Source organism: Brassica napus, chromosome C6, assembly GCF_020379485.1.
Source record: "Brassica napus cultivar Da-Ae chromosome C6, Da-Ae, whole genome shotgun sequence".
Taxonomy (NCBI): Eukaryota; Viridiplantae; Streptophyta; class Magnoliopsida; order Brassicales; family Brassicaceae; genus Brassica; species Brassica napus.
This window is the reverse complement of record NC_063449.1, coordinates 21375551-21388677: the sequence shown is the minus strand read 5'-3', so window position 1 is coordinate 21388677 and position 13127 is coordinate 21375551. Positions and strand designations below refer to the sequence as shown.

The following is a 13127-nucleotide window of genomic DNA, read 5'->3' as shown; positions in this document are numbered from 1 at the left end:
CGACTTGTTCAATTTCCGGATTCACTAGTGGCGAGAGTTCTTTGGGGGAGATATTATCGTCTGAGTTCGCCATTGCGAATTGGCACATTAGACACCCCATCGTATGTATGAACGAGCATTATTGCCACAAGGAAGCTATTACTCATGGGCCTCAGAAACAAAGTGCATTCAGGGTATGAAAGTAATGTGTGGGAGGATCCTTGGATCCCTTAGACGCCAGCAAGGCCGGCTCGCGCCCTGGCCCCAGCAGTAAACCCAAAGATGACCGTTAGTAGTCTTATCGATCCGGATTTAAAGGTGTGGGATGCTCGATTACTGGAACAATTTGTAGCTCAAGAGGATATTTCGATGATTCAGAGTCTGGCCATAAGCCCTATCCATCGACGTGATACATTTTGCTGGAGTTACACAAAGAATGGACAATATCCTGTCAAGTCAGGATATTGGGTTGCTACAAATTTGATGAGAGATGAGGAGGATATAGAAGTTTTACAACCTAGCATAACCAAACTTCAAGCCTTCGCTTGGAAGGTGAATGCGCCACAAAATATTTGCCAACTTATATGGCAATTAATCTCATGACAGGTAGCAGTAACAAGGAATCTGGTACGCTGCAATATGCGTTGTGATAATTATTGCCCAAGATGTGGAGCGCCAGAAGAGACTGTGACTCATGCGATCTTTGAATGTCCCCTAGCCTTACAAGCATGAGAGTTATCATCAACACCGTCGAGCCCTCAAATCTTCCTTGTACCAAGTATTTATGCTAATATGGACTATATTTTTTGGAGAAAGAATAGTATAGTGGTGCCAGAAGATGACAGAGACTCTTATCCTTGGATAATTTGGTACATCTGGAAAGCTAGGAACGATAAGTTGTTCAGAGGCACAGGCAGAGACCCTTTGGAACTAGTCAGGTATGCAGAGAGCGAGTGCCAAGCTTGGTACAATGCAAGAGACACTGTGTCGGTTCCAACACAGGTACAGATTGCTGAAGAAACACAAGCCTTACGCTTGGATAATATTTATATGGTGGATGGCTCATGGACCTCCACAGCTCAGTTTAGTGGTATGGGATGGGTTTGGAAGGATACAATGGGGAAGATTCAACTCATGGGGTCAAGGAATTTAAGGAGACGGGATACAGCTTTACACTCGAAACTGGGAGCGCTACAATGGGCAATGGAGAGCATGATACAAAACTCGACCTGTCAGAGGTTTGGGATAGACTGCAAGGATCTGATTGCAATGTTAGAACAACCACAAGCTTGGCCCAACTTCTCAACTGAGCTAGAAATCATTCAAACTCTTTGGTTGTGTTTTTCCGACTTCAAGATCAGCTACTTTCCAAGAGTGCATAATGAGATTGAAGATTCGTTAGCTAGGAATGCACATTCTTTTCATAGATCTTTATGTTTTATTGGTTATTCTATTCCGGTCTGGTTACCCAGACCACCTCAAGTTTGAGTAATAGAATAACCGTTTGCTGCCAAAAAAGAAACAAAAAAAGAAAAGTTGTTCTTTATAATTCTTGTGTTTCTAGAGATCTTTGAGATTTGAATTGGTATTAGAGCCAAGTTGGGCCATTACCATCCTTAAAGAGCCTCAAGTTGGAGACTCGAATCTAAGCTTAAGATGAAGCTTAAATCATGGCGACACAAGGAGAGATCACGAAAGTAGATGGCCGACGTGACTACAGCTGCGCCACGCATCAAAGACTTTGGATTCACATCCATCCATTGTACAATGTTGTCATCGACAAACTACCAGGTTTGGTCGATGAGGAGGAAGGAGATGATCGTCGGAATGTAGAGTGTAACACATGAAGAAGGCGTGTGTAACGCATGTCTAGCAGAGAAGCAGATTAGACACTCGTTATCGAGTGTAACACACGGAGAAGCCGTGTGTGACACATGTTTCGCAGGGAAGCAAATCAGAGATTCATTCCCGACTAAGGTCATGGTTTGTACATCAAAGCCATTGAGATTATTGCTTGGAGATTTGTGTGGACGAATCGCACCACCAATGCAAGCAGATAATCGTGAGGCATTCTATCGGTTCAAAAGATTTCACACCGATAGAGGATGAGAGTTTGCCTCACCTAAGTTCAATCTAGGTTGCACCGATTGAGGGGGAGAGGTTGCCTCAGCTATGTTCCATCTAGGATGCGCCGATAGAGGAGGAGAGTTAACCTCAGATGAACTCAATCTAGTTTGTGAAGATAATTGGATTGAAGCTATGACAGGCGAGTTGAAATCTTTCACAAGAAACAAGGTATGGGAGCTTGTAGATAGACCGACTGGTTCTGAAAAGAAAAGAGAAGAGGATCGAGTGTATGTGTTACACAAGGCTTTGTATGGGTTACGCTAGGCACCCAGGGCATGGAATGTAAAACTCGATCAGGTTCACAAGGAGATGAGATTTGAGAAGTGCACGAAGGAACCATCAGTGTACCGCAAGACTGAAGGTGGAGACGTCTTGATCATAGCCATCTACGTTGATGATCTATTTGTGAGAGGAACTTCGCTTCAGGTGATTGGCAATTCAAGGAGGAGATGTCTAAGAAGTTCGAGATGTCAGATCTAGGTAAGCTAACGTACTACCTTGGCATATAGGTGATTCAAGGAGCAGACGAAATCAGAATAAAACAAGAAAGGTATGCTCAAGGAATCATGTATGACACGAAGATGGAAGCGTGTAACGCAACTCAAATTCCAATGGAGGCGAATTTGAAGATCTCAAAAGCTGAAGAAGAACGAGAGGTAGATGCTACCGAGTTCAGAAGAATCATAGGATGTTTGAGGTATCTGCTTCACACAAGACCTGGCCTGTGTTACGTAGTAGGTGTTCTTAGCGGATACATGCACAATACGAGAGATTCTCACGGACAAGCCATCAAGCCTATACTGTGGTATGTGAAAGGAACAACAAACTATGGTTTGTTCTTCAAGAGAGATGGGTTAATGAGTGTCGTTGGTTATAGTGACAGCAGTCACAACATTGATCTCGATGACGGGAGGAGCACGTCAGGAGATGCATTCTACTACGGTTCATCACTAATCACTTGGACATCGCAGAAGCAACAGATGGTTGAATTGTCATCATGCGAAGCAGAATTCATGGCAGCAACAGAAGCAGCAAAGCAAGCTATATGGACCAAGGAATTGTTGAGTGAGATACTAAGCAAAGAAGGCGAGAAGGTCAAGCTTAGGATCGACAAAAAATCAGCCATTGCTCTAACGAAGAATCCAGTTTTCCATGGAAGGAGTAAGCATGTACTCAAGAAGTATCACTTCATTCGTGAGTATGTGGAGAACGAGCAGATCGAAGTGGAGCATGTGTCGGGTGTTGAGCAGAAAGGCCGACATCCTTACCAATCCATTAGCAAGGATTATGTTCAAGCAAATGAGGAGCTTAATCGGAGTTCAAAAAATTGATCTCCCTAATTCAAGTTGGAATTAAGGGGGTGAATGTTGGATAATTCCAAGCTTGTGGAAACTTAACATATTATTAGATGTTTAATATGTTAAGATAAACACAATAAGGAAACCTAGAAATAGGAAAAGGAAATTTCTACTTAGGTTAGGTTTGTGTTTTCCATATCCTACATGTTAAAGGGAATTGTCTTTCATATAAATATAGGTCTAATGGAGAGGTGTTTCATAAGATCTAAGAGTGAAACATTGAGAGCTTTAGTTTTGAGTAGTTTCAAAAGCTAATAAAAAAAATTGTTCTTTATATTTCTTGTGTTTCTAGAGATCTTTGAGATTTGACACTTTGCACTTGCAGTCAGATAATCGGGTTAAAACATAACCTACTAACGACACACCCATCTATAAAGGTATTGTTCAATATATCTTTATGAAGAGTGGCTACTACATCAATATATACAGAGACGACTGATGCCCTAGGAGCTATACATTTATACATGTTTCCATAAGTGGAATATGAGAATATTACAGACTTGATAGAGAGTGATCTCTAGTATCTTTCACACGCCCCCTCAAGATGGAGGGGGTTCAGACACTCCAATCTTGATTCTTAACTCTGTATAGTGTTGGCGCGGGAGTGGTATTATGAGAGCGTCAGCCAGCTGTTCCTTTGTGTTAACATGAGCCACTCTTAGCATTTGAATTGAAATGATAGTCGAGAGCCACATGTTTCATACGTGAGTGAAACACCGGATTAGCGCACAGGAAAGTAGCACCAAGATTATTGCAATAGATGACATAAGGAGAAGTCAGCTTGATACCCAGTTCACTCAGAAAGTTGCAAATCCATCTGATTTCAGCTGATGCGTTTGTGACTAATCTGTATTCAACTTCTGTACTAGAGCGTGCAACGCCAGATTGCTTCTTTGCTGTCCAAGAAACAGGTGACTTGCCGAGGTATACAATGTGCGCATTTGTAGAGACGTAATCATCTGCGTCTCCTGCCCAGTCAGCATCAGAGAAGGCGTGTAGACTGAGAACATTGCACACAGAGAATTAGATGCCGTGAGAGGGTGTAGCTGCAAGATACCTCAAAATCCGTTTTGCTACTTGCCAATGAAGGTCTGTGAGACGATGCATGAACTGGGAGAGTCTGTTAACAGCATATGCGATGTCAAGACGACTGAACTGCAGGTACTGAAGACTACCAATAAGCTTCCCAAACTCCTTCGGATCAGATAGCGCAATGCCTAAGGTTAAAGTGAGCTTTGGAGCAGACGCCATGGGAGTGCTAACTGGATTGGCATCTTCCATCTTGTACTGGTGGAGAAGATCCAGAATGTATCTCCGTTGTGAGAGATGGAGACCATTGTTGGTACGGCGAGCCTCAATACCTAGAAAATAATTGAGTTCCTCCGGGTGTTTGACTGAAAACCGTGCCGCTAGGAGGGAAAGAATCCGTATGATCGCGGCCTTACTGTTCCTGGTTATGAGAATGTCGTCGACATACACCAGGAGATAAACCAGTTCGTTCCCATTGTTGTAGACAAACAAAGAGGCGTCTGCCAGTGAGTTTTTGAAACCAAGACTGAGAAGAAAGGTTTGAAGTTCATTGTACCAGGCACGTGGCGCTTGTTTCAGACCGTAAACTGCTTTCCGAAGTCGGCAAACATGTGTCGGTTTGTCTGGATCAACGAACCCCGGTGGCTGCTCCATGTAGACTTCTTCCTTTAGAGTGCCTTGGAGGAAGGCATTATTCACATCTAACTGTTGTATGGGCCATGACCGTGATACTGCAACATCAAGAATCAAACGTATCGTTGTCGCCTTGATCACTGGACTAAAGGTAGTTGTGTAATCACGCCCATACTGTTGAGTGTGGCCTTTAGCTACTAGACGGGATTTACAACAGCGATGACAACCATCTGCGAAAAACTTGTTAGTATAAGTCCAGCGACAACCTATAATGTTGTGATATGGTTGCCTAGGTACGAGCTCAAACGTCTGGTTGCGAGCAAACGAATCTAATTCGGTTGACATCGAGCCTCTCCATCTCTTGTCAAGGAACGCTTGGTTCACGGTTCTGGGCTCAAGAGGGTAGGTGTGGGTTAATTTGGCAGAGAGGTTTAGCTTTGATTTCGTTTTGGAGATGTTGTTCTTTCTTCGGGTGGTCATAGGATGGTGGTTTTCTAGTATCAGTTGTGGTTCTTAGGGAAGAGAGGAAGACGACGAGGGTTGTGTGACTGTGTTTTCGAGTGGGCCAAGGGAATTTGTGTTTTGGTTTTGTGTTTGGGCCTGAGGATTATTGTTTTGGGTGTTGGATGTTTCTGGGCTGTGAGAGGAAGTATCTCGGGTATGGGCTTGAGGAATTGGGCATGTTTGGGTTTGTGGTTCAGAAGAAATAGGATTAGAGTTAGAAGTCATATCAGGTTGTGTATCGCTATCAACGAGTCCGTCGACAGAATCCTCCAACGTCACCGGCGGTAGAGAAGCTATCCTCGGGTTCCCTAGAGATGGCAAGGTTGAGCTAACTCGCGGCGGTCTGAGAGGGATGAGAGAGTGCAAGGGTTCTGTTTGTCTAGTGGATTGAGGTTCGGAGTTTGACTGGAGAGGAGAAGATTGAAGAAAGGGGTAAACTTGTTCATCAAATTGAACATGTCTGGAGACATAGATCCTGCCTGAGCTTTGTTGAAGACACAGATAAGCACTCTGGGTGGTGGAGTAGCCCAAGAACACACATGGGGTAGAACGGTTCTCAATCTTGTGATTGTTGTAGGGTCGAAACCAAGGAAAGCATAAACAACCAAATATCTTTAGTTTGTCATAGTTGGGGCTTGTCCCAAAAAGCTTGGAGAAGGGAGACGTCATATTCAGAACCGGAGTTGGGAGACGATTGATGAGATAGATTGCGGCTGAAAACGCATAAGTCCAGTACTCTCTCGTGAGAAAGGAGAGAGAGTCCGGTTTCAACGACATGGCGATGTTTGCGTTCTGATACTCCATTGTGTTCTGGTGTGTGCGGAGGAGATGTCAGATGAGATATTCCGGCAGCGGAGAGAAAGGATTTTAACGCCATGTACTCTCCACCATTGTCAGAGTATAAAGTGCCAATTTTGAGATTGAACTTGCTCTCCACCAGAGCTTTGAAGGCAGTGAAGACATCCCGAACTTGTGACTTTGTTTTCGACGGATAGAGCCACGAGTATCGTGTGAAGTGGTCGACAAAGACTACATAATATCTGTAGTTATCAACAGAAATCACAGGAGACATCCAGAATCAGAGAATATGTGTTCAAGAGGTTTGTTTGAGGTGATTGATGTTTGAGAAAAAGGTAGTTTATGGGATTTATTAATAGAACAGTCTGGGCACAGCGAAGACTGCGAAGAAGAATGCAACACTGGAATAGAAAACTTTTAAACAATAGCTTTTAAAGTAGATAAAGAAGGATGGCCCAAACGATCATGCCAGTATTTGAGAGAAGGTTTAGATTTTGTGGAAGCGAAGAAGGATTGAAGGGTGGTGGGTGAGGCTGGCCACTCATATAACTCATTCTTGGTTATGCCGTGGAGCAATAGGGCACCCGAGGATAGATCCTTCACCTGAAAGTGAGGAGGAAAAAATTCAACGGAAACTTTGTTAGCATTACACAAGCGATAGACTGAGATTAGGTTCTTGTGAAAGTTTGGAACACAGAGAACGTTGTTTAAAGATAAGGGTTTACAGGAAGAAGGAAAGGATAGTGAACCAGTGTGCGTTATGGGGAGAGGAGAGCCATCGCCTATAAGGACTGCATCGTTGCCATTGTATGGTGTGTGTAAGGCAAGGTTATCAAGATAATTCGTCATATGATGAGTTGCGCCGCTGTCAAGAAACCACGAGTTGTTCTGTTGAGTGGAGCCAAGAGCCAGGTTTGCACGTGGCTGCCATGGAGGATATGCGTTGTTGACAGTAGCACTGCTAGAAGAAGAACCGTGACCCCCAAGTTGAGGACACCTGCGCGCACTATGACCCTGAGTCCCACAAAGTTGACAGCGCCCCTGGTACCCGCCTTGAGACCCCTTTTGATATCGGTTGTTGTTGTAGAAGTTCTTTGTCTGTTGATTGCGGTTCCACTGTGGATTGGGGTTAGGTGTGCGTTGGTTCTGATTGTAGCGATGACTTTGCGTCTGTGTAGCAGCAACATTGGCAGTGACAGGTATAGCTACAGTTTCCTTCAAGGATGTAAGGACCTTAGCTTCTTTGTTGAGAAGTTTCTCATGGATCTCTGTAATTGTAGGCGTGATGTCGCGGCCCTCCAGCTGATCCGAAATTGACTTGTACTCTTCCGGGAGACCACCAAGGATGTATTCAACCTGATCCTCATGTTCAATAGGTTTCCCTAGAAGCGCTAGTTGGTCGGATCTTGTAACAAATCCTTGAAGATACTCATCAATGGTCTTTGTACCTTTTGTCCAACCTTTGATTTGAAGTTTGATCAGCTGGATATGGCCCCTTGTCGGTTTGGCGTATGTTGACGCGAGAGTGGACCAGATATCAGCAGACGTTTTGGCAGTGGAAACAATAGGTTGAATAGTAGGCATAATTGCACCAATGAGCCCACTGAAGATCAGACGATCTTGACGTGTCCAAGTGGTGAAAGTCGGATTTGGTGTGGTAATTCCATCGGAGGTGACAGTAGGAGCCGACGGTGGTGTGGAGCCATCAAGATGACCCGAGAGCCCATAGCCATCAAGTAGAGCTTGGATCTGGATATTCCACATGAGAAAGTTGTTGGAAGAGAGTTTGGTAACATTGGACATGTTAATATGGAGGAGAGTGTTAGGTGTGGCATCAATGGTCTCAGCAGTTGTGGTGGACATTGTAACAGAAGAAACAGAGGATTAGGAGGAAGAAGATTGATAGATCGAGTGAAAAGAAAAGAGAAAGAGGCCGGGAAGAAAAACTTTATGGCTGCTCTGATACCATATAAAGGTATTGTTCAATATATCTTTATGAAGAGTGGCTACTACATCAATATATACAGAGACGACTGATGCCCTAGAAGCTATACATTTATACATGTTTCCATAAGTGGAATATGAGAATATTACAGACTTGATAGAGAGGGATCTCTAGTATCCTTCACACCATCAGTGTTTTTGGTTCAACTGATATCCAGCAGAGACTCTACGACAATGGCATATCTTTTGAGGTGATTTCAAAGAACAAGATTCATGACCAAAAATAGATCTCTTCTAATGCTTTTCCCTTCTGTTAAATTCACAGACAGGATGAAGATATAAACCGTTTCCATAACTCTTGGCAGAATATCTGGTGGGGGAAATGATAAATTTATTCAGTAATATTAAACTGGAAACAGACCATCCTAGTGAAAAATGGATGGCAAGATAGTAACAATATTACATTAATGTCTATCATTTACCAAAATTACGGTCCCTGCTACCCAAAAAAACAAAGATTGTTGAGAAAACTATATGTTATGTGCCATTTGCATTAGCTACTTGCTGCTAGTGTTTCAAGATTTCTCATTTGCCTCTGCTTTTGTACAGGAGAAATGCCGGTGTAAGCAATGGAGGTGTTTGTAGCATCAGCTGAGTATTCATAACTCTTTTTGGCTTCAACGACTCGGGTTTGAAGGAGCTGAAAACAGAGGCCTCAAGGGAGACACAGGTCATCTCGGGAAAGAAGCTTTCCTGATTTGGAACTAGCTGGAGTAAAAAGCAACTCCAAGCTAAAGTCAGGACCAGATATTGATCTTCCATTACCACCAACTTTATCTAGCTCTCCTATGGAAAACTGCATAAATAAAAACGGAGACTGATAAGCATGTTCAAGGAGAACAAAACTGGCTTGGATGCTTTGGAGAAGTTTACCTGAAGCAAGCCATTGGTTATAAAGGCTGTGTTGAAGCAAGTATAAAAGAGACGGCTTCCAATCATTTTCTGATAGAATGTGATGCGTATGTCTCCACTCACCTATCCAAGAACCATATACTTATCAAAGATCTTATCAAACATTGCCCGAAAGAATTATCTTTGTTACTTACCCTGACAGGTTTGTCAAAGTAGAAGTCAAGACATGTTTTCTCGTCGATGATGGAACTCTCTGTATCCATTTGAACAACAAGACGCGGTTCTTTTCTTTTTGTTAGCACCTCATCTTCTTCGGAATCACAGTTCATATGGGAATGAGATATATAATAACGTGGACTCAAGCTTCTACAGTAGCCTTTCTTGAATTGTCTACAACAACCTCTTGAAAGTTCTACAGATGGTGGATACATCTCATTCGGAACCTAACATCAGAAACAGAATCAGCATTGGACTAAAGTGTGTATAACACGAAGAAACCGAGTTTGTGATGCATCAAATTAAATGTTTATATCAAGCAGAAACAGAGTCTATAAATCTACAATGCGTCAGAACCTATATATCATGCATTAAAGTATATAAATGAAGTACAAAATAGAGTCAGCTTTACATCAAAATGTATATTTCAAGCAGAAACACAGTTTATAATTCATCCAGAATGAACATTTCAAGCAGAAACAGAGTCTAATATGCATCAAAATGTATATATTAAGTAAAACAAAGTCTAGAATGCGTCCAAAAAGGTATATTGCAAGAAGAAACATAGTCTACAATGCATCAAAATGTATACGTCAAGCAGAGACAGAGTCTGCAGTGGAACAATATGTAGTTATTTTTACCTCCTGAAGTTCTGAGACCACAAAGAAGACGGAATCAACATTGACGGTATCGTAAACTCTAATTCTTAGCAACTCTCTGCTATGTTCTTGAGGTAATTTAACCTCGGGAGGTCTGTTTCCGATTCTTTTACCAAACGAGAGTAAATGTGACCAGTATTTCACATAACGACGCTGGCTTGGTATCGAGACCTGTCAAGGAAGAGATTAATGGTTTTGCTTTATTAAGAGAAGCTTTCTCTATTCGTAGAGGACTTACTCCATTATTGTTTGTGGTTCTTCTGCTTGCATACATCTCTAGAGCTTCCTCAGCTGCCATTCCACCGTAGACAAGGTATGCTGACACCATTAGTCCTGTTCTGCCTTTTCCTGCCTGCAAAAGTTACATTAGATGAGATCTGATATGGTTCAACAACGGGCGGGGTCGAATTTTTTATTCGTAGAATACCATGCAGTGCACCACTGCAATGTTTTTGGGATCTAAAGAGAGCCAAGAATGAACACTTTCGCAGAAAAGTTGGATCATTTTAAGAGTTGGGACATGGTTGTCATCAAATGGGAATCTCTCCACGCGGCCGTAAAAGTTTTCTGGATCGTAACATTCTTCTATGCATAGGTTGTAGACCTGACCAAAACAAGATTTGGTTAATCGGTTTATATAAACGGTAATGATTGATTATATTGTCTTATTGACCTTGTAGTGATTATGATGTCGCATATCAAGCACGGACTTGACTTGCCAAAGAGGGTTTCTATACACTGCTCTCATTCGTTCAGCGGGAAAGGACATAGCCAACAATTTGTCAGAGATGTAAGACATGTCGAGATCATATCCACCCATGGTTAACCGTCTTCGTTTCTTGGACACCAAGTTACGTAGGTAAGAATTGGTGGTTAGGTAAGTCAGAATGTGAGGCCTTAGTTCTAGAGCTGATTTCTCTTTTCCAGGCCCTCTTGAGAGCTTTAGACCCATTCTGAAGGATGAAACATATAAAATTAGGTTAGGTGCCGTAGGTTGCAAGAGAAGGAGGCAAAAGGTTTTTTCTTTACCTGAAGGAATGATTGTGAAGTTGAGGAATCGATTTTCAGGTTCCCAATTTGAGGGAGATGGGAACCCGAGAAAGAAAGAAAGAAAGATAAGAGATCGGAAGGCGAAACAAAACAGGAAAACTTTTAACTTTTTGGAGAAAAATGGGTTTGCTTTACCTGAAAATGGAGAAAATGATCATCATACAAGGTAACGATGAACAACTACGTAATTCCATTTTTGGAGCTCCTGAAATTTAGCAAAGCATTTCCTTTTTAATTTAGGGTGCTCTCTCTCTCTCTCTCTCTCTCTAGGTACGGTTAGTTTTGGTGGGAATTTTTAAACGAGTCTGAGGAGACAACTAATTCCCTAGGAAGAAGTTATGATGATGTAATCCTCTCCTCAGAAGAGGAGGAGGAGGATCAAAACAGAATTAAGCCTGGTGATCCCACCAATAAATTCTTCTTAGCAAGAAAATATGTCATTAATCGCAAAATAGGGACCCCGGTAAACCAGCTTGAAATCCTCAACACTTAAGCCAAAACCAAACCAACAAATTTCATAACCATGAACTTGCATTTAGTGGCCTGATGTGTGAACAGAACATTGTTCAACATTTTTCGATAGATGGTGATGAAAATTTCATGTATAGGTTGCGGGTAAAATTTACTATGCGCTTTAGCAAATGAGAAATGTCTATTTGACACAAATGCTAAGACTTAATAATCTCATTCGGTTTTGGCCCTTCCAGGACATCTTCGTAATTTGCATTATCAGATTCTCGATTGTTTTTGCGGAAGTTGTTTTGCCAAATTTTATTTTCTTCGAAGGAACACACATATGTCCTACCACACTAATATGTAGACCTAGATAAACATTCTTGACGCATACTTTAATTTCATATGATATCTTTACAGCATAGATGCCGCCATCTTATCATACATTTGAAAACTCTGTAGTCAGAGTTATTCTTCACTATAGAAATTGTCATAGTTGTCTTCAAAATACTTTTGCTTCTAAGAAATTTCTCTCTATTCACACAATTAGCTAACCAAAATCGGTCATTATTTTGCATGTCTTCTTTGGTTTCACAACTTAAACCAGGAACACCACAATCATAGCATCATGCGCAACATGGTCTTTTCTCTTGACTTCATCATACCTCTTAGAAGCTTTGACAAATTCTTCATGATTTATTTTGGGAAAACCATTATCTTCAATATTACTTGACTCACACGTCTCCTTGTTCAATCAATATTGTCTCTTTTCTTTTGATGGTCACTAGTAGCAGTGAAATGTATAGACCTGGGTATACCTATAACTGCTACTGTTGAGTTTGCTGTTCAAAGGTATCGAAGTCGCAGGCATAGAGTTGCTAATAGGATTGATATTGAGAATGAGATTCTGAAACTGCGATTGCAGGGGCTGAATTCAGACACTGACATCAGGCTCTGGAAGGGAGTTGGCGACTTATTTAAGCAAAAGTTCAACACTCAACAAACATGGCAGCTGACAAGAATGCAGTCGCCACGAGTTAATTGGTACAGTGCTATCTGGTTCCGAGGAGCCACTCCTAGATACTCTGTTGTCACATGGATAGCAGTCCATGACCGCTTGGCCACAGGTGTAAGAGTCCAAAGATTGAGCCCGCAGTCGGATGCTCACTGCATCTTATGTTCGGGCCATCTGGAAACACGAGAACATTTGTTCTTCAGCTGTTCATATTCTAAGCAGATTTGGAGGGGATTAACGGCTATACTATTGGGGTTAAGCTATACAGAGGACTGGAGCAGTATACTGGATCTTTTGGCTGACAGTGGAAGGAATAATACGGAATTGTTTCTTCTTCGATATGCCTTTCAATGCTCAATTCATACTATATGGAGAGAGAGGAATGGAAGGAAACATGGAGAAGCTTACCAAACCTCGGCTTCTCTGCTCAGATTTATTGACAAGGGAGTG

General features: G+C 42.1%; 2 protein-coding genes across 3 annotated transcripts; one reads left to right on the top strand and one right to left on the bottom strand.

Annotated features, from left to right (window-relative positions):
* Positions 1 to 261: 261 nt before the first annotated feature.
* Positions 262 to 1381, top strand: LOC106404016. The gene is made up of 4 exons (XM_013844779.1): positions 262 to 531; positions 586 to 606; positions 796 to 1250; positions 1336 to 1381. The coding sequence occupies exons 1-4, from the start codon at positions 262 to 264 to the stop codon at positions 1379 to 1381; spliced, it is 792 nt and encodes a 263-aa protein (XP_013700233.1).
* A 7358-nt stretch (positions 1382 to 8739) lies between these two features.
* On the bottom strand, positions 8740 to 11456 carry LOC106404014 (phosphatidylinositol 3,4,5-trisphosphate 3-phosphatase and protein-tyrosine-phosphatase PTEN1). 2 transcript variants are annotated; one of them, XM_013844775.3, is made up of 8 exons: positions 11189 to 11456; positions 10833 to 11112; positions 10587 to 10763; positions 10398 to 10511; positions 10142 to 10330; positions 9479 to 9727; positions 9306 to 9407; positions 8740 to 9228 (listed from the first exon to the last, which is right to left on the bottom strand). In XM_013844775.3, the coding sequence occupies exons 2-8, from the start codon at positions 11109 to 11111 to the stop codon at positions 9088 to 9090; spliced, it is 1251 nt and encodes a 416-aa protein (XP_013700229.1). In that variant the 5' UTR covers position 11112; positions 11189 to 11456; the 3' UTR covers positions 8740 to 9087. The 2 variants fall into 2 exon arrangements, with proteins under 2 accessions (XP_013700229.1, XP_048616563.1); XM_048760606.1 differs by lacking the exon at positions 11189 to 11456 and having other exon boundaries at positions 10833 to 11126.
* Between the last annotated feature and the right edge of the window lie 1671 nt (positions 11457 to 13127).